Source organism: Tachypleus tridentatus, chromosome 13, assembly GCF_004210375.1.
Source record: "Tachypleus tridentatus isolate NWPU-2018 chromosome 13, ASM421037v1, whole genome shotgun sequence".
NCBI lineage: Eukaryota > Metazoa > Arthropoda > Merostomata > Xiphosura > Limulidae > Tachypleus > Tachypleus tridentatus.
Window position 1 is genome coordinate 199,219,300 of NC_134837.1, and position 21,785 is coordinate 199,241,084.

Sequence of the window (21,785 nt, forward strand, 5' to 3'; positions counted from 1 at the left end):
GCACTTTGTTACTGATAGCAATCTGCAAGTCTGCCTGTGCACCCAAGCGATTTCTAGATTTTGTCTTGATTTACAAAAGGGCACTAAATCCAAACTCGCACAAGTATGTTGTTGCGAATGGGATGAGCACATTAGTGCTTTTTCACAAAGTTTTGGAAACATGTCCATTGCCAAACACCAATATTGTTCCAAAGTTTTGCTTTCAAACTGCATTTCAAGAACTTGATTTGTGCGCAGTTCAATAAGATCTTCCTTCAGTTCTTCATCATCCGACATATTATCCAAATTGAAGGAGTATGGATTCATAATCCATTCTTCAGAAGTTTCCAGTTCTCCTTCAAAATATCCATCAAATGACTTTGATAGTATTTCCAAATGATCCACAATTTCTTCAAACACACATGTAATTAGGGACTCATCCTCACCTACCATTTCTTCGAGTGATGGAAAATTTGAAAGATTCCCTCTTTTAACTCGTCGACACCAAAGATGTAACTTTTCTTTGAAAGCATTTAACTTTTTGCAGCATTTCAATATGTTTATGTTTTTCCCTTAAAAAATACACTCAGGTCATTCATATGAGTGAAAATATCACTCAAATAGACTAGTATTTGGTTGAATTCTTGTGATTCTATTTCTCCGGGCAGATCATAGTCACGTTCCTTCAGAAAAGTTTTGACTTTTCGCAGTTCAAAGAAGCACGTTAAAGCTCTCCTATATGAGAGCCAGCAGACTTCTGTGTAGAAAAGCAAAACTGAATGCTCACTTCCAAAATGTTCACAAAGCAACTTGAAGAGGCAGTGGTTCAGAGCACAACCCCCTAATCCAGTTGATGGTCTTTGCAGAAGTGTCAAGGACCTTTTTCAACTTTGGAGGCAATGTTTTTGATGCTAAAGTATGTCGATGAAGAAAATAGCGAGTACCTTGCAAGTGCAGAATCTCTTGTTTCATCAGTGCAAAAAATCCCAATTTATTTCCTAACATAGCAGGGACACTGTCGGTACACACAGAACCAATAATCTGGACATCTAAATCATATTTCGCAAAGAAGTCCTTCACACACTGGAAGACATCTTTCCCTTTTGTGGTTGTTTTCAGATCTTCACAGAACAGGAAATCTTCCATTATGGCACCATCATGGACATACCTCACTAGTGTGATGAGTTGACTGCAATTTGCAACATCAGTTGTTTTGTCCAATTGGAGAGAGATTTTCAAGGGACTAGTCCTGATATCTGCGATAACTTGGTCCAAAACATCCGAATCCAAATCACCAATTCGGTTTTGAATAACATTATTTGATAACAGCACTCATTTAAGCTTGTTTGAGGCTTCTTTTCCCAGAACAATTATTGCCATTTCTAATGCACACGGTTTTATCACCTCTTCTGCAACTGTATGGGGCTTCGTTGATTTGGCTACTTCATACGCCATGTGGTATGAAGCCATCAGCAGTGGTTTGTTAGCAGATTTAAACCTAATTTTGGAAGGGTTGCTGGAGAATCAAAGCAAGACCTTCTACCTTTCAACAATTCAACATCATGGCCTGCAACAGCTGCTCCACCATGCCAGTTGTTGAAGTGTTCCTGCAGCTTAGATAGATTCAAATTTGCATTTGAAAGGACAGCGTCACAAAGCATGCACTGGGGTTTTTGCAGATCCTCAGTTGTTCCAATGCAAGTGAAACCAAACTTCACATAATTATCATTCCATTTCTTTGACATAATGAAGTTTTTTGCACGAACACAGAATCAACAATGCACTGACTACCATAGCATCACACGAGTTTATATACTCTGCGAAACTTTCTAGAACATTCTCGAATATACATCACATGACGTCACTGATTAATTATGGATACTTCTGGAAGTTTCTTGAGTCACGATTACGTGAATACGTAACAAATAAATAGACACTTTAAGACGGCGTTTACGAACGTAACCTAATTAGTTGTGCCGAGTATTTTGGTCACGTTTATGTTTCGTGTGTTGTTTAATAGTTGTACATTAAGATTTTGGTCGGCGCCAGTGATGGTAGAAACGATAATTTATCGTAACAAGGTAAAAAGCTACGTCTGTAACAAGATAAAAAACTATGTCTGTAACAAGAAAAATAAGAAATAAAAATCAAACATAATTTTGGAATATATAGGACAGTACCCTTAATATAAACAAAAACAAACTGAAATGTTATCTTGCACCCCTGGTTGGGAACCACTGATCTAGGATGTTCTGTGTATGAAAACTTCATAGCTCTTTCCACATTACCTGGCACAGCAAAAGATGGCTGGGATACTTTCGTTCCCGATGAGTACAATGATAATATAGTTTCTTTAGTGAGAATTTTTTTCTCCTGAGATTCAGCTGGCATTGGCTGATTAAAGAAATCTTTTTCATCCATTTCTGTACACTGACTACTTTTTTCTGGGTTTGATACAGTGGCCACAGAAGAACTGATGCAAGCTACAGTTGAAGTCGTTGTCAGGATAGAATCAAACAGATCTTCAGCTGAAGATGTGCCAGATGCATCTGCCACTGTTAAATAATTTCCAAAATGTTAAGAATTATAAAACATAATAATTAATTTTAAATTCTTTCAACTAACTTGCATAACTGTATTACATATTTCAACTCACTTAGACCTAAAAGGTCAACTGGAGCCAGTTCAGACTGTCCTGAAGATGATGACTGCTGAGATTCTGAGGTTGTAGCGTTTGTCGTAGGATGAGGTCGAGGAACTGCTGCTGGCTGGTGGCATATCTGTGTGTGTATATATAAAGTTACACAAAAATGTGAAACTGACCTGACATATATACTGAATAATATGTCAGAACCAAATATTTTAAATCCTTATTTTCAATACTAAAAACAAAAATAAGTGAAGAATTAGTCAAATTAACATCTTTCATTTTATGTAAAGTCATACACAGTATAAGACAATACTCCTCCAAAAACAGCTTCTAAATTAACAAACTCACAATTAACAGTTCAGTTATATAAGAGTTAGGATAAATGCTCTACTTCTTGTTATCATCTGTTGTATTTGTTATCACACTAAGTAATATACAAAACTCAAAGAACAATTCCAACCAGAAAACACAGCTCATTAATATGAATGTTTACCAGGGGTAATCAAAAGGTTGTCCCCATCTGGACAGTTGGAATGGACCATCAAGTTATATACTTTTTTTTAAAAAACTGCATTACATCATAAATTGTACGATAACACACAAAGATAAATAAGGTGTACTAATAATATTATTAATAAATTTTCATTTTACAATACACCATGTTAAACACTGAGATCAAGACATATCTGTAAAATATGTAAATAACAAGCCTTTTGTTAAACGCTGAAATCAAGACATATCTGTAATACCCTTTTAAGTAACCAAAACAACAGCGTTGAAAGTTACATTTCTGTATAAAGCCTGATTATGAAGTATCATAAGCACATCTTACATTCCTCAGTATACTCCCAGGTCAATGTTCATATTATGAAGTATCATAAAGACATCTTGCATCTATCAGTATGCTGTCGGGTCAATACTCATATTATGAAGTATCATAAAGACATCTTGCATCCATCAGTACACTGTGACGTCAATGTTCAGATTATGGAGTATCAGAACGATATCTTACATCCATCAATACACTGTCAGGTCAATGTTCAGATTATGAAGTAAAAAAAACAACAACAGAGCAATAAAGTTGGTAAAATAATAATTTATATTTGTTTCTTGAAACTAAGTATATCTCCATACTGTTGATTTAAAGAGTAAATATTACAACTGTAAAAACATATCAGAAACACAAACACTATGCTTACCGGGATTTCTATAGTTCCTGAACCTTTCACCTTGGATTTCTTTTTTTCCTTCTTTTTATCTTCTCTTACATCAAACTACAACAACAAACAGATTGAGTGTGGACAACAAAAGGAGGGAGGGAAATCTGATTCTAAGTAGTTGTAAATTGGAAAATGAGTTGATGCTTTAAATTTTTTACAGTGAAACTGTTTAACATTCTTTTTGTTTAAATCTCCATCAGTTTGACATATAACTAGCAGAGAAGTTTTACACTGTATACAATAAGTCTGCAATTCTTCAACTATCAGAATGAAACCACTGGTGAAACTGATGCGTCGTAACTTATCGATATATAGCAAGTTGTTTATTCCAACAAGTTTTATACAACAGTGCATTTCTGGAACACAAGAATGTTATGACTGATCCTATGCTCCAAATGTGATTGAAGATCCCAAAATAATATACTGATGAAGTGAAACTGTAAAGTAACCTGTAGGGTATACAAATAAGCTAGTGTATAGTGCACACAAATAATGAAATCCATAAAAAAAATGTATCTGAGAAGTGCATATATTTGGGGGCCTAGAGACAGAGTGCCACATCAACCTTACATATGCCCGATTTCTCCTAAAAGAATGAACCAAAATACCCTATATAAAAGATAATACTACATAGCAACACTAGTTTCCACACACCAGTTAATAATGCATCTTGCATAACACCACCACCTTCTAGACACCAATTAATAGCATATCTTCTACAGCAAACTCATTATTAACTTCAACATTGAGTTCTACACAGCAGGTGGATGACTATGATTAGGCCATTAATTATTTTAAAGTAAGTGATAAACACTAGATATGATTTCTTACCATTAATAACACATTATGTGACACCCTGTGTGTGTGTGTGTGTGTGTGTGTGTGTGTGTGTGTGTGTGTGAATCACTTTTAAGTTAGATTTTTCCAAGTGGAGTTTAGATATAAACTTTAGACTGTAGCTATAAGATTATATTAAAAATAAGTAAATTCAGGAACACATCATTTACTTTTGTTGAATATTGCTGAAGAGATCAAGTAAAAGTTACTTAAAAATGATTGCATGGTTCCAATAAGAATTGTTACATTTACAATATGTATAAATACCACGAGGACCTGCTTTCGTAGATCTCATGAATATGAGCTGTAAAAATACAAAAGAATATCCTATATTTTCTCAATACATCTGGAAATAATGCTGTATGATAGTCATATAAAACAAAGAATTTGATGAATTTAGCAAACAACTGCAGAAGTTTGATTAAAAAAAAAGAGAACCTGTTAATTTTAATAAGGAGATCCCAGGGATACTTGCTCAATTCTATATTTCAACTATACAAATTGAACATGGTTTTCAAAATTTCTATCAGTTTAATCACAAAGAACTTGTTTGTTGTTGTTGTTGTTGTTTTTTAATCAGAAGTAATCCAAAAATATTTGTTCAATTTTATTCAAACTGAAAATACAATATTACCTTCAGAATATTAAATACCAAACTCAACACAAACTTCTTGGAAGTAATTTATTTTTCAAGTTCTAAAATTTATAAATTTGTATATACAAACATTTACTAGTTAAAAAACTATGTTAAAAGTGTAGGATTTTTCAAAGTTCAAAACCATTTCCTTGAAGCAAAATATTTCTTCTCAAACCTGGCTTGTGGCCAATTAAACTGGTTTACAGTTCAAGTAAGTACATTCCACATTCAAGTAAACCTGAATGTGCCACAAACAATAACAAGAAACACTATGAAAATTAAACTATGATAGCCTTGACTGTGATAAGAAAAACTGGTATAGTTAATATGATGTTGATAAACACAAAATAAAACCGATTCTGGATTAACATTACACAAGTACATAAAATAATGACAATTAAAACTGTGGTTAATATACAAAATAAAACTATGATTCTAGATTCCTATATTACTTACTGCAGGTTTTGGAATAGCTGGAGGAACCCATTCTTTGGCAATGTATCTCTTATGCTCATATTTAGCACGGACAAAGGCTTCCAAAGAACTGAAAATATGTTAAAGAAATTCATCACAAGATACTGATGAAATTCATGGATCTTGACAAGTGCATCGACTTTTACGTATTATTATCTGAAAAGTGCCAGGTTTGTACCTTATCGTAGCAAGGACATAATGCACAATACTATGTCAAGTGTCCAAAACAACCTGTATGTTAATGACAGGAGTGATAATTTAGTGATTTTCCACTTTCTATAGATTTTAGTGTAGAAATCCAAGTGAAGGTGCTTTACTGGTAGGTAGGTATTTCATGTTTATTGTTCACAAACCTACTAGGCTATCTGTGCCAAACAATATGTAGTAAACTATAATGGTGTATGGAAAGTAAGGTAAAAATACATAAAATATGTAAAATTAAAAACTGTCAGGAAGAATGAAGCATTAAGTTCAAACTTGCTGTCAGTCACCTGATGTTGGCTTTTCCAGTGCTGGGTTAAGGTCAAAATAACAATTAAAATGTGTAAAAGAAATCATGCTAAAACAGTATATAGTCCAATAAAAACCTTAAATTAAGTTAAAAAGAATATTGGCTCTTAAAAATGTAAAAAACATGAGTCAGGCAGCCAGTATCTCCTATGACATTGGCAAACGTCAAGGGCAAACCTACCTTAAAATTATATTTAAAATGGCGTTGTCGTTCTTGGTTGTAACAATGGCATGATATTAAAATATCTACGATTGTAACCTGAGTGCCACACAGACCACACATTGGTGCATCAGTACCAGATAAAAGGAAGTGGCGAGTTAAAAAACTGTGACCAATGCATAGCGTAGCCAAAACAACTTTCTCCCTTCGATCTTTACAGAAACATGGTGGCCAAAGAACTAATGAAGGCTTGACTTGAAAAAGCTTATTGTTTCGTTGCTCACTCCAGGTCGACTGCCAACTGGTGTACAGTCAGGTTTTGATAACTGGACCATAGTCCATGTATGGAACAGGTATGGTGGTGATAAAGCCAGAGCAGATGGACTTTGTCGCTCTGCCAGCTAGCTCATTTCCACAAATACCAACATGACTTGGTATCCAAAAAAAACTGGACAAAGGTAGATGATAGAGAGAGATGTGCCAGTTTGTTTTAGATATTGATAAGAAAAGGATGGTAATTAACATGGAATGATATCAGGGCCAATAGACAGCTGAGTGAATCAGTATAGATTGTACAATTCATATATTGCATAGTTTCAATATAATTCAGGGCAAGAGAAATGGCATGAAAAGCAGCAGTGAACACAGAAACTGTAGAGGGAATTCTGTGCACTACAATCGAACTGTAACAAACCATGGCAGAGCCTACAGAGTCACCTGATTTTGAACCATCTGTATACATGGGAATGGAGGATGGATCATTTGATAGATGTTCAACATATAAAGAGCGATATTTTCAATCAGGAGTACCGGTCTTCCTCAGATGTCTCAAAGACAAGTCACAGTTGAAGACAGCAATTAGTCATGGTGGAAGAGGCCAAACTATTGATACTGCTATGTTATTCAAAGTTATATCCAATTTTTCTGACTGTGCCCAAATATGAAGGCTAAAAGGAACAATGGCAAATTTTCTATTATACAAAAGTGTGGCCCACTGAGGATGGAAAACACAACCCCAAGTAGGATGCTGTAGTAAAGAGTGAAGTTTGGAAACATACATAAGAGATAGCTGCAAATGGCAAATATAAAGAGGGGGTTCATGGGACTCAACATACAAACTTTGGACTGGTGAAGTACGAAAGGCCCCAGTGCAAAGCCGAAGCCCCTGATGGTATATAGGATCCAACATTTTCAGTGCTGAGGTTCTGATAAAACCATAAACTGTAGACCCATAGTCACGTTTGGATCAGATAAGGGCATGATAAATTTTAAGCATGGAGTATTGATCTGCTTCCCAAGAGGTAAAAGAGAGGACACGGAGGATGTTCAGTGCTCTTATACATTCGACATGAAGTTGCTTGATACGAGAAATAAAGTTTAATTTACAGTCACATATAAGACCTAAAGAACTTTGCCTCAGGGATGACAGGAAGTACATCATCATCATTACGAAGTTCTGAATCTGGATGAATACCCAGTTGCCAGCAGAAATGTACACAAACAGTTTTAGGGAGAGAAAGCTGAAAACCATTTGCTGTGGTCCACTTAAGTATATGACTAATTGCAGTTTGCAGCTGCTGCTCAATGAACCTCACGTTCGATGATTGACATGAGACGTGAAAGTCATCAACAGAAAGACTATTTGCAACTGTAGGGGGAAGCTGTTCACTGATGGCATTAATCTTTATAATGAAAAGTGTGACACTCCAAACACAGCCCTGAGGGGCTTCAAGTTCCTGTGGGAAAAAACAGGAAAGTGTTGAGCCCACACGGACCTGAAATAGGTCGTTCATTAAAAAATGCTTAAAAAACTGGTAAATTGCCAGGCAATCTGTATGAGTGAAGGTCTCGCAAGATGCCACATCTCTATATTGTATCATAAGCATTCTCTAAATCAAAAAAGAAACAAGTTGTTGTCACTTTGAAAAGGCTTCTCTGACTGATGTTTCAAGGTGAATTAAGTGGTCTATCGTGAAGCGTTTTCTTTGGAACCCACACTGAATGGGCGAGAGAAGGTTGATTCAAGGAATCGAACAAGATGAGCATTAATCATCCTCTCTAAGGTCTTACTGAGGCAACTTGTAAAAGCAATGGGATGGTAATTTGAAGAAGTCTTTGGATTCTTCCCAGGTTTAAGAATAGGGAGTACAACAGCTTGGTGCCAAGCATCAGGAAGGACATTCTCCTGCCATATCTGGTTAAAGACAGCCAGGAGAATAGTAAGAGAGGTAGAAGAAAGGTGGCAGAGCATCTTATAATGTATATAATCAGGTCCAACTGATGCATTGCCAGACCGATGAAGTGCAAGTTTGAGTTCCACCAATGTAATAGGATGATTGTAGTCGTAGGGGTGATCAGTCGAAAAAGAAAGAGGTAAATATTGAACTCGTGTTTTAATAGCTAAGAAGGAAGTGGATGAGTTTGAAGAGCTAGATACATGAGAAAAACATTCACCAAAAGTATTGGCAATGCTCCGAGCATCAGCAACTTTTGGCCACTGAATATTAAGATAGAGAGGGGGGCAGAAGTATATAGTCCACTCACCTTCCAGATCTTAACCCATATGACTTTTGAACTGGTGGTTGAAGAAATGCTGGTGGTATAATCAATCCAAGATTCCTTCTGGCTTTGACGTTTAACTTGCCAAGCCTGTGAATGAACTTGCTAAAATTCAATGCAGTTTGTAAGCGTGGGATATCTATGAAATTTATTCTAAGCACGTTTTTGAACTTTTCATGTTACACAACAAGCTGAATTCCATCAAGGGCAGGGATGCCATGGGAAAGATGTCGAGGTTTTGGGGATGCACTGAGCAGCTGCTTGGACAATACAGTTAATTACTGCTGCTACACAATCAGCTATCGATGATGTACATAAGATGGCAGGATCAAGTTCTGAGAGAGCAGTGAATGAGGGCCAGTTGGTCTGGTCCAACTTCCACTGAGACACACAAGTCAGGTGGCACTGACCACAGCCAATCTCTCTTAATATAACAGGAAAATGATCACTACCTCGTGGATTGATGCCAACCTTACAAGAAAAGTAAAGGGGAGCAAGGAAATCTATAGCAGTATATGACCCACTGGGTGCATTAAAACAAGTGTAAGAGCCAGTATTGAAGAGAGACAGGTTGTGATGCAGGAGCCTATGCTCTAAAGCATGACCTCTCACATCAATACGAGAACCACCCCAGAGGGGATTATTCCCATTAAGATCCCCCAAAATTAAAAAGGGGATTGGCAGTTGCTCAATGAGGGCATCAAGATCTGAGAGATGATAATTTTTTCCAGGGGTAAGGTACAGAGAGCAAACAGTGATGGTACGACCCAAGGAGATATGGATGGCTACAGCCTCCAAGGGTATATTCAATGACAAGGACTGGGTAGGCACATGTTGACCAACCAGCAGTGCTACTCCCTCATATCTTTGTCCTACACATTACCTGTCATTTCGGTATAAGGAGTATTGTCGAGTTTTGATTGTATTAGTAGGTTTTAAAAATGTTTCCTGTAAAGAAAGACATTTGGAATGATAATGATAAAAGTCAATCAGATCTTTGATGTCATTCACATTTGATTGAAAACCTTCACAGTTCCATTGGATTAGTATGGCGATTTGTCTTTATTTTGGAGGAGAATATGGCACGGAGACTTTCTACTTGCAAACGCGCTCTTTTTCTTTACTGGATGTTGGTCTGTCACCTTCTAGTGGTCCTGCTCTGGATAGAATAGTCAGATCGGAGTTTGTAGACGTACGTTCCAGTGATTGAGGACATGAACAAATGGGTTGTTTAATTTTTGGGGTGTCAAGAGAGGAAGACCCCATGGAAACACCTGGGCTTGAATAAGGTGAAGTTGGGCAATGACTGGAAGATGTGGTAGGGACAGAGATGAAGTAGATACTGATTTGTTAACTTTGTTGATTTTGGAGGGTACTAGATTAAGATGCACTGTTGAGGATTCTGCAGGAGGCACGAAAAGGTCTTTCTGGCTGTAATAAGCACATACAGATGATGAAAAGAAACTGTTAATCTGGATCCCATGGCATTAACATAAAGGAAGTTAGTAACTCTGTTTCAGAGTGGAAAAGAATCTGGTTGAATCTGTAAAGTACAGGTTTGTTCCAAATAACAGGGTTACAATGCTAAAGCTAATGTTGATAGATATCAAATGTTGCTTGCATACCTGCTTTGGTTTGTAGGTGTGTACTGACAAAAAAAAAGTCATGATATCTAATCAAAACCACCTTAGGTTTGGCTAGTAAAGGATTAAGCATGCAGCTTAAAGGATTAGAAATCAAAACTGGCAGCCAAACTTGTGGCTACTTCAGGCATAATGGTTAGTAAAACAACATATATGGACCAGTTAACTAATGAAAGAATATTTGCTGTAATATGATTATTAATGATAAAAGTGTATGTAGCTACCAGTTTGGCTACCAACTCTGATTTCATTTCTTTAACTCACATGATAAAAATCCTGTTTTGGCCACATTTTTTTTTCACACCTAAGGTGTTTTTGGTTAGATTAACCATAAATGTATTAATTATGATGATAAAAATAATACTGTCATATCACAAAATTACAATACTGTAAGTGGAGTTTCTTTACCTGTGAATAAAATTTTTATTGTAATGTGAAAAATGGTTGAATTTCAATTGCTTTAAACAAAATAACCAGAAATCTGTATTACTCGTCTGATAAGCAATTACACTTATTTTTACAGATCCAAACTAAACAAAGTGTACTTAAGAAAAACTAGCACTTCATAAGAACATTTCTTTTTGGAGTGTTGGTCAAGAAAAGTCCTTTAAAAGGATACGAGTCAGTTTGAGGTCTACGGAAGTTGTCTGGGAGGTTTGCTTCATAGACAGCTCGGGCTTTGCTATTTCCCATTGCTTGTAACACCTGAAATGATGTAGAATAAAATGAGAAATGAATTATATGAAATTTGAAATTCATGTCTCCTGCTATACCAAAAACATATTAACAACATGCAGATGTTCATAATACTAAAACTACTTGGAACACACACAATAAAATTAAAAGATTAAATGTACTACAGCAACTACAAAGACAATTAGACCTTGAAAATATTGTATACCTGAAACTCTATACTGAGCCAATACATACACTAGAACATTCACACCCTTGGGTACTGGGAGATGCAATGTCAGGCTGAGGCAACAGTTACAATAAATAAAATATATGCTGAAATGTAGAGCACGAGTCTGACAACTGGTGGACTACAGTATACGTACACTGAAAAGTACAGCATGAATGTGACAACTGGTGGACTACAGTATACGTACACTGAAAAGTACAGCATGAATGTGACAACTGGTGGACTACAGTATACATACACTGAAAAGTACAGCATGAATGTGACAACTGGTGGACTACAGTATACGTACACTGAAAAGTACAGCATGAATGTGACAACTGGTGAACTACAGTATACGTACACTGAAAAGTACAGCATGAATATGACAACTGGTGGACTACAGTATACATACACTGAAAAGTACAGCATGAATATGACAACTGGTGGACTACAGTATACATACACTGAAAAGTACAGCATGAGTCTGATAGCTGGTGCACTACAATATTCATAACCATTAATATACTGAAATGTGAAGCATCAGTCCAACAACTGGTACACTGATTTAGAAGAGACACTATTGTGCTCTAAATACTTACAGGAGGAGTTTTACCATGAAAACATAAGTATATATATTTGTTTATACAAATGCTTACAGAAATTTATTAGTGGTACAGAAATGGATACAATAGAATCAATGTACTTAATAGAGAATTGCCCATAAATATGTACACTGACACGTCAGTCTTATTTTCTTGAGGTATCAGGGTGAAACACTTGATTCATTTTTGCACTATTTTTTTTCTTTAATGGACATCCAACAAATAATGATAAATGAATAACACTTGGACATGACAGTTGCATTTTCCAACCTTTATTTTCAGCTGAATAATACATACTATATGGAAAGCCTGTGCTTCTTTCTTCTAATTTTGAAATTGGTAAGAAGTCTGATTTTTATTTAATATATTAGCAAAACCTATTGAGAATATGGTGAACTACAATATTAATATAAACAACCTTTGACTCCTGCTGAAATAGGACAGTTAAATCCTACTTGTTACCAAGTGATAATACAAACAATTCTACATGTGTATAATGCTAACTCACAAATGACAGGAAAAGATGGCCAAGCATAAAACATAGTGACCAATCTTTTGAAACTTTTTCAAGAGTCCTTTAATATAATTGCACTTTTTTTTAGGTGGACACTTAAGCTTTAGATGCATCTAATTCAGTTATTTAAAAGAAAAGGTAAATCCCAGCCATGACCATGTTTAGACTCAGAGCCAGTGGTTTTAACTCCAGGTTTGAATAGCACAAACAGATAAGAATGGCAAAGAATCTAATCATTCTGTACAGGATGCCAGTGCATCACAAGCTAATTCCCAGCTAACAGTTTGGTACCAATTACACAGCTGTGTAGGCTGAAATGAGTTTAATAAAGCATTTTGCTCAAGGACCCAGCAGGTCAGCCTCACTCTCAAGCATCTGACCACAAGTTCAAACTACACTTCTCCCCTTAAGATCAATTCAACTGTCAACTCTGAGAAAAATCTCTCAAACTTTACATTAATGTACACTCACTGTCAACATTACTTAATATACAGGAAGCAAAACACATTTCATTTCTAACATCTCTCCAAATTTCACATTAATATACACTAACTTAATAGAGATGATAAAAAAACAATTTCACTTACAACAGATGTTCCTTATTTAACATTAATATAAAAACTCATGAAAATATGTCATTTTGAAAACTTATGGGAAATAAGGAACCACATCTGCACCATCCACTCTAAAGCTATAATTTAATCCCATCCTTTCAATTTTATAAGATCAATGATTTCCATCTTATGATCCAATATAAAAAGCTGAACACCTGATATTTTTGTCAGAAAATCACTAATTTTTCTGTCTTATGAATATTAAAACAAGTATCTAAAGTAAAAAGGTTATCCAAATCAAACTATTACAAGAGAGTTATGAAATTTCTAAAACAATGAATCAACTTTTGATTAAAATTAACAAAATCCTGAAGTCCAACACATAAATTATCTACAAATGAACATAATGCACATTTATGTTTTTCTCTTCATTGAAGAATCAAGAATTTGGAGCTTAAAAACTCACACCAACTTGTTCAGGAGTCCAGGTGTCCAGATTTACTGATTTCACTTTAGATATGTGTACCCCAAGATTTCTGTGTATACCAGCACATCTGATACAAAGGAAAATTCCAAGGTTCCAAGATGCCCATCGAGGTCCTGCCAAGCAATTAACTTTAATATTGAAATGTGAAGTATGGAATATAAAGTGATGAAACATGTAGTTTTTAACTTTTCACAACTGGTTTATGAACATTTTATTGTCTCTAGGAAATAGCAAGTTAGTTCTAGTGATACATATTCTTATGAACAAAATGTACTATCATAAATGGCTGAATCTCAATGGAATAGTAAGTGAATGACTTATTATGAAACATTTCTTAGATACTATATGAACGTACTCTCATGGTAAAGTAGCAGTAGTGGATAATCATACATCCTGTAACTACAAAAAATAGTTTTACAATCCTGTTTTTCCAAAATATTTCAGTATGTTAAAAATTACAGATGTTTCACTAATCTACATTCTATTTGTATACTTGAACCTAAAATAGCTAAATTTAGAAGATACAAGGTTCTCACGAAATTGCTTTTCTGAAATATTAGTATTAATTGGTGTTTTTCCATCATATACTTAGGACAGTATTGTTTGATTGCTGCCAATACATGTAATCTTAGTTTCTAGTGAAATGAACTCAGGTAGAATTCTGGAACTCAATGTACAGTTAAAACATGACTGTTTTTCACTTATCACGGATTATTACGTGTGGTACAAAATAACAGAATTAACTCTTCTCACTTTTGACACAAGTCTTTTAGCCACACTGTTTAAAGTATTATACTTTTGTTAACGAGTTTATTGAAGCTGTTGAATCTAAATGTATTATTTATGAGTTACTGCATCAGCAACATGTTCATTATATATTAGTACAGTAGTTTTGAGTTACTGCATCAGCAACATGTTCATTATATATTAGTACAGTAGTTTTGAGTTACTGCATCAGCAACATGTTCATTATATATTAGTACAGTAGTTTTGAGTTACTGCATCAGCAACATGTTCATTATATATTAGTACAGTAGTTTTGAGTTACTGAGTTACTGCATCAGCAACATGTTCATTATATATTAGTACAGTATTTTTGAGTTACTGCATCAGCAACATGTTCATTATATATTAGTACAGTATTTTTCAGTTACTGCATCAGCAACATGTTCATTATATATTAGTACATTATTTTTGAGTTACTGCATCAGCAACATGTTCATTATATATTAGTACATTATTTTTGAGTTACTACATCAGTAACATGTTCATTATATATTAGTATTTTTGAGTTACTCCATCAGTAACATGTTCATTATATATTAGTATTTTTGAGTTACTGCATCAGCAACATGTTCATTATATATTAGTATTTTTGAGTTACTGCATCAGCAACATGTTCATTATATATTAGTACAGTATTTTTGAGTTACTGCATCAGCAACATGTTCATTATATATTAGTACAGTTTTTGAGTTACTGCATCAGCAACATGTTCATTATATATTAGTACAGTATTTTTGAGTTACTGCATCAGCAACATGTTCATTATATATTAGTATTTTTGAGTTACTGCATCAGCAACATGTTCATTATATATTAGTATTTTGAGTTACTGCATCAGCAACATGTTCATTATACATTAGTATTTTGAGTTTTTGTTCATTATACATTAGAGTTACTGCATCAGCAACATGTTCATTATACATTAGTATTTTTGAGTTACTGCATCAGCAACATGTTCATTATACATTAGTATTTTTGAGTTACTGCATCAGCAACATGTTCATTATACATTAGTATTTTTGAGTTACTGCATCAGCAACATGTTCATTATACATTAGTATTTTTGAGTTACTGCATCAGTAACATGTTCATTATATTTTTGATTACTGCAGTAACATTTTTATACATTAGAGTTACTGCATCAGTAACATGTTCATTATACATTAGTATTTTTGAGTTACTACATCAGTAACATGTTCATTATACATTAGTATTTTTGAGTTACTACATCAGTAACATGTTCATTATACATTAGTATTTTTGAGTTACTACATCAGTAACATGTTCATTATATATTAGTATTTTGAGTTACTACATCAGTAACATGTTCATTATATATTAGTATTTTGAGTTACTACATCAGTAACATGTTCATTATATATTAGTATTTTTGAGTTACTACATCAGTAACATGTTCATTATATATTAGTATTTTTACATCAGAGTTACTACATCAGTAACATGTTCATTATATATTAGTATTTTTGAGTTACTACATCAGTAACATGTTCATTATATATTAGTATTTTTGAGTTACTACATCAGTAACATGTTCATTATATATTAGTATTTTTGAGTTACTACATCAGTAACATGTTCATTATATATTAGTATTTTTGAGTTACTACATCAGTAACATGTTCATTATATATTAGTATTTTTGAGTTACTACATCAGTAACATGTTCATTATATATTAGTATTTTTGAGTTATCATATTTTTATAATAAAGCTGTGACAGTAAGAATGTAATGTTATAAAACCAACTAGACAATTAACAATTTATACTATGCAAGACAAGAAGTTTCATATTCAGGAACTTGATGTTGTAAATTAATAGAAGTACAAAACTAGACAAACTAAATGATTACTGGTACCTCACTATTAATAATCATCAAAACTGTTTTACATACACATCTATAGGACTAAGATAAGGAGTATTTGCAGTAATATTGTAAAACTGTATTATAAATACACTGGTCTGTAGAAACAAAAGCTCTGACAAAGTCTGAACATAATCAGGAAACACTGAGCCTTGACAGTTCTCATCAGCTCATGATCAAACTTCATTTTTTGAATACCTGGATTGTTATTTTCCGATACTGGCAAAAAATACATGATATTGATTTGACTTGTTTTGATTTCCCGTTTCCTAGAGCCTGAAACACCATCTTCATTGAAGTTGGACTTGTCAAAGATAATCTTACTCAAGTCTGGATAAAATTACCATTCAGTATCTCAAGATAAAGTTTCAGTGTAAAAGAACAGATGATCTTAGGCACGTACAAGATGCCTACTCTTCACCAGCAATGCAGTATATAGATATGGTAAAGGTAAATTAAACCACAGAAATATTAAAATATGTTAACCATTCATTAGGTGCTCTTTGTATTATATACTTATTTGTGTGGGTGAATTTCAGTTTTCAATGAAAATGACAACTTCAGATAAAGTTAATATATTCAACCTAATGTTTTGGCTTACACCTTTTTCAAGGGTCAAGGAATGTCACGAGTACCAAACTGATTTTAAATTAGAGTAACTAAAAAAAAAAAAACAATACAAGGGAAAAGTATATGTTAAGCATGCTACAAGTACTGTTAAACTGGCTAGAATCATTGGTGAAATTGGTAAAAGTTAAAAATAAATAAATAAAAGAACATCTTACAAAAAGTATTTTAAGGGCCATGTTAATGAAAGGACATCTGGACTTAATCAAGAGATTCCTTAAATTTTCTCTCAAGAAATTTGTCACAAGTCCAAAATTTTCATCTGATAAAGTATCTCATTAATTGTATCATGCTTTAATGCGATATACAGCAGTGGTTTTTTTTTTTTTTTTATTGTTAGGGTTTTAGGTAATAAGTGGGCTAAGGATTCTTCTATAGTAGGTGTCTGTGACTTGTTAGTAATAAAATTTGACAATAACCAGACAGCACACATTCCACTTGCTTCAAAATAATACATTCATAAAATGTTAATTATATGTTCAAAAATTCTTTACATTACAAATATCAGTTGTATTTGTATCTTAAACATTGGATAGTTCTTTTTTTGTCTTATTAAAAATGCACTCAAGCTGATTCAATTACTTTAGAATGCAACTGACAAGGCAAATTATTTTCCTCTATGTTTATCACAATAGTATTTGTGAATAATTCACTCACGCCAAGCTACCTTGTGGGTTACCAGTCGTATCCTTAACTTCAAATTATTGTCTCCTTTCATCAGAGTCCACACAGATGGGTTCAGTTACTTTAGAACATCCACTGACAAGATAAATTATCTTCCTTATCTCTGTTAAACTATGAAACTCACTTTAAAATCTCACCCATCACACACACTAGCTAATTTTGTCACTGAAATTTGCTTCTTTAGTTCTCTCTTATTATTATTATTGATGTGTGCTCACATGGCACTTACATAAATTCCTTATTCACCAAGGCCTCATAAAATAATAATGACTGGAGTAATATGACAGCAACAATATATCAACAATTTAACTCACAAGTTAAATTAAAAATACCTACACTAAATAGTCTTGTATATCTAACAGTGGTCAAGATTATTTTAAAAAGTAACAATGAATTTCTGTTAACTTCTGTGGCAAATCGAAAGTGATTTAGATGCGAGACATTAAGTTTCTCTTGACATTTAGGAGTGTGACAATTGCAGAGAATGATGGAAGTCCTTAAGCTGAAGAGTAAAAAAATTAGGTTTAAACAGAAATCTACAGATACCTACTGTAACAACAAAAAAGGCTTCCAGGAGTGAAAAGAATAAAAGTTTATACATAACTTTATACTGCTGCCTATTATGATGACCAGAAATGCTCCAGCTAACATACATGTTCATTATAGAAAAGAAAAGGGAACTGCAAGCAAAAAACTAGGTTTTCTCACTTTTAAAATTTAAAGATAGAAGGTCAAGAGATTTGATGAAAGGAAAAACAAGAAAAAAAAGTTGTATGAAAATGTTAATATTAAGAGTAAAGATTTCTTTAAATATATTAACAGTAAGCAATGTGTTAGAATGAAAAGTAGAGCCTTGGAAGGATGACATAGGAAAGTACATATCTGGTGGTTATGAAATGGTCATTATTAAATTCAACTTTTCTTTCAGCATTTATCAATAAAAAAAATTAAAAAATATTCATCAACTTGAATAACTGAAAGAAAGAAACATGACTGGACAATATAATCACTTTAATTCTTAGCTACTTAAGAAAACAATGAGAAGATTAGAGAATAATTAAGCTCGTGGGTCAAATAATACTTATCCATGAGTTTTGAAGGAAGTTAAATATATATGTCAGGCACTTGCTTCTATTTACTCAAAGTCCTTAAATAGCAGGCAGATGCCAAAGGACCAGAAGTTGGATAATGTAACTCCTCTTATCAAGAGGTAATGAAAACTATCCCAGTAATTATACATACAGCAGTAATTAACTCTTTCAGCACAGACTCGTTCCCTGGGACTAACCTCATAACCATTTTGTTCCTATTATAGTTTTCATTCTATTACTTTTAACTTAGTAAGGATACATTCATGGAATTTTGAATATTATCAGTAAACACCACAAGGTTTTCACGTGCAAGATGTTGGATTTTTTTTTTAAAAATGTGTGTCAACAAGTTATTTAAGTTTGCTGATGATATTGAGATTTTGGGTGTTGCTGGCTCTTAGGCTTCTACTTTACAAAAGGATTTGAATTATTTGGTAATGCATATGAAATACTACATGTTGAACTATAATTTTCATGGGAATAACCTTAACACTGTTATAAAAGAAAAGGAACTTGGTGTAATAGTTGATCAGTCTCTTAAGCCAACCAAGCAGTGTGTCATTGTTGATGGTAGTCTAATAGGATTTTTGGTTGTATGCACAGAAATAACTAATATGGATCTTGATTTGCTATAACTTCATTATACAGATCATTGCTTAAGCCTCTAAGTACTTTGTTCAATCATTAGCACTTTACCTCAAGAAGAACACTGAATTATTGGAAAAAGTTCAAACGAGGGGTACTAGGATGATAACTGGGATCGAGAGGTTGTAATACAAAGGTAGGAAAGATCTTTGAACTTGTTTGCAACTGAAAAGAGGTAGAGGGGATCTGATAAAGGTATTTAAGATTGTAAAAAGAATTAATAGTGTTGATGCATTGGCTTTTTTTGTACTTAACCATGAGAATGATAGGACAAAGATATATTTTTTTTTTTACTGGGTAGAAATCATGTTCAGGTAAAACAGCTTTACTTTTCTAACAGTAAATGGTTGGTCTTTTTGATAAATTGCTTTCAGATATCGTGCATGTGGTTAATTTAAGATGTATGTATAGAAAGGGAACAAACATTGTTCCACCACAAGAAAACAAAACAAACAACAACAAATGACAAAATTCATCCAATTCTCTGGGATATTCAATAATATTTTTGCTTCACAGAAAATAAACTTTTTAAAACTTTCATTTTAATTTCTTCAAATATTGTTTATGGTAACAGTGACCCCTATCTGGCCATCTACATAATAGTTCAATATAAAGTATAACATCATGTCATTAGCATTTGATAATTTCTTTATTCGTCATATTGACAAATGTTGTAAATTTCAAGTATTACTACTACTCAGCTTTCTAGAGGTTTAATGGTTGTCTTTCTAAAACTTTAACACTACCTATTATTTCCTGTAATTAGTTGTATGTATGTGTTAAAGATAAACATGCAGTTTTCTTCATATTATATTTGACATAATTATATTTCATGAATAATTCAGGTTTTTTAATTCCTTACTTACTATGTTGTATTTTCATAAACATTAGTTTTTGGATATACTACACAAATTACTGCTACTAATTCAGTACAGTTACAACAATACACTATCATAACAATCTCCTCCAAAGTTACACTTCAAAGTAGCTTAACAAGTCTTTATTGCTCAAAAGATGCTTAAGGAAATATTGGAGGAAAATTATGTATCTCATGTGGACATTCAAATAAAATTATTTCTGCAATAACAGCTAGTGTTTTCATACTTCTTGGTAAAGTATACTATATTATCCATTCACTCTGGTTAGCTATTTAATATATCAAATGTTCTTACTTTTTATTTATTACAATACTTTTGTTGTAGTTTGCATCATTACAATACCAACTGTATTTATGACTAATGTAAATCTCCTATCCTAGCAAAACATTGAGATATTATTGGGTTTATAACCAGAATTATTAACAGAAAGTGTACCCAACTGATGAAATATTGAATTCTAATCTTTGTGAAATGTATGCTTAATTAACTTTACTGATTTCTTGGTTTATTTTCAGTTCCACTTTTAAGTACTGAGATCAAAAATGAATGTAAGGCACCTGAGTGTTGCACACATTTTATAAGACTGACTTTGTTTTGAATTTCACACAAAGCTACATAAGGGCTATCTGCACTAGCCATCCCTAATTTACCAGTGCAAGACTAGACGGAAGTCAGCTAGTCATCACCACCCACCACAAACTCTTGGGCTACTCTCTTACCAATGAATAGTGGGATTGACAGTCATATTATAAACACACACAGCTAAAAGGGCAAGCATGTTTGGTGCAATGGGGATTTGAGAACCCATGATCCTCAGATAAGTCCAACGCCTTAACCCACATGACCATGCTGGGCCTAAGACTAAGTCATTAAAATGCTAAACATCTATAATCAGCAATAATTTCAGTGAGAATGTAGCCTTGGTTATTACGTTTTTCATTTTACACTTTTTAAACGTTTCTTGGACCATTCTTTAAAAATACTACTGGATTTAAATGGAACTTATATTATATTAGTTTTCTAGTTGTTAATGAAATGTTTATTATTAATATATTATGTACTTCAGTTGTGGGATTTACCATCTAACAACAGGACATAACACTATACTATACTCTCACTAAGTTACAGTTATGCTGAATTTTTTTTCTAATCTTATATCTTCAGTTATATTTATAGTTAGAGTTACCGAATGTTAACTTATCTGTATATGCTTAATATATATACAGGGTGGCCCGTAAGTCCCTACCCATCCATATGTTATTATGTTATATTCAATAATACTAATGATGAGTTGAAGGCAGCTGTTACCACGGCATTTGGAACAATAACCTCTGTTATGTTGAGGAAAATGCCTCATCGCATAACATTATGCAGCGAGAATGAGGGACAGCACACAGATACATAAGATATATGGACGGATAGGGACTTACGGGCCACCCCGTAGTACAAAATCCCAATATTTCCT

At 33.6% G+C, this 21,785-nt stretch overlaps 1 protein-coding gene across 8 annotated transcripts in view; it reads right to left on the reverse strand.

The window, feature by feature from the left end:
• Window positions 1–21,785, reverse strand: part of LOC143237321 (stromal membrane-associated protein 1-like) — a 40,525-nt gene that overhangs the window by 18,378 nt on the left and 362 nt on the right. For 5 of the 8 annotated variants that reach the window (XM_076476438.1, XM_076476442.1, XM_076476443.1 and 2 more), the window contains exons 2-7: window positions 13,707–13,840; window positions 11,289–11,374; window positions 5,780–5,867; window positions 3,829–3,903; window positions 2,636–2,759; window positions 2,268–2,534 (exon numbers count right to left, since the gene is read on the reverse strand). In XM_076476438.1, the coding sequence (XP_076332553.1) occupies window positions 2,268–2,534; window positions 2,636–2,759; window positions 3,829–3,903; window positions 5,780–5,867; window positions 11,289–11,374; window positions 13,707–13,840 (774 nt within the window). Of the gene's footprint in view, window positions 1–2,267; window positions 2,535–2,635; window positions 2,760–3,828; window positions 3,904–5,779; window positions 5,868–11,288; window positions 11,375–13,706; window positions 13,841–17,679; window positions 17,782–21,785 lie in introns of all 8 variants that reach the window. The other 3 variants (XM_076476441.1, XM_076476445.1, XM_076476444.1) reach the window with 3 other exon arrangements.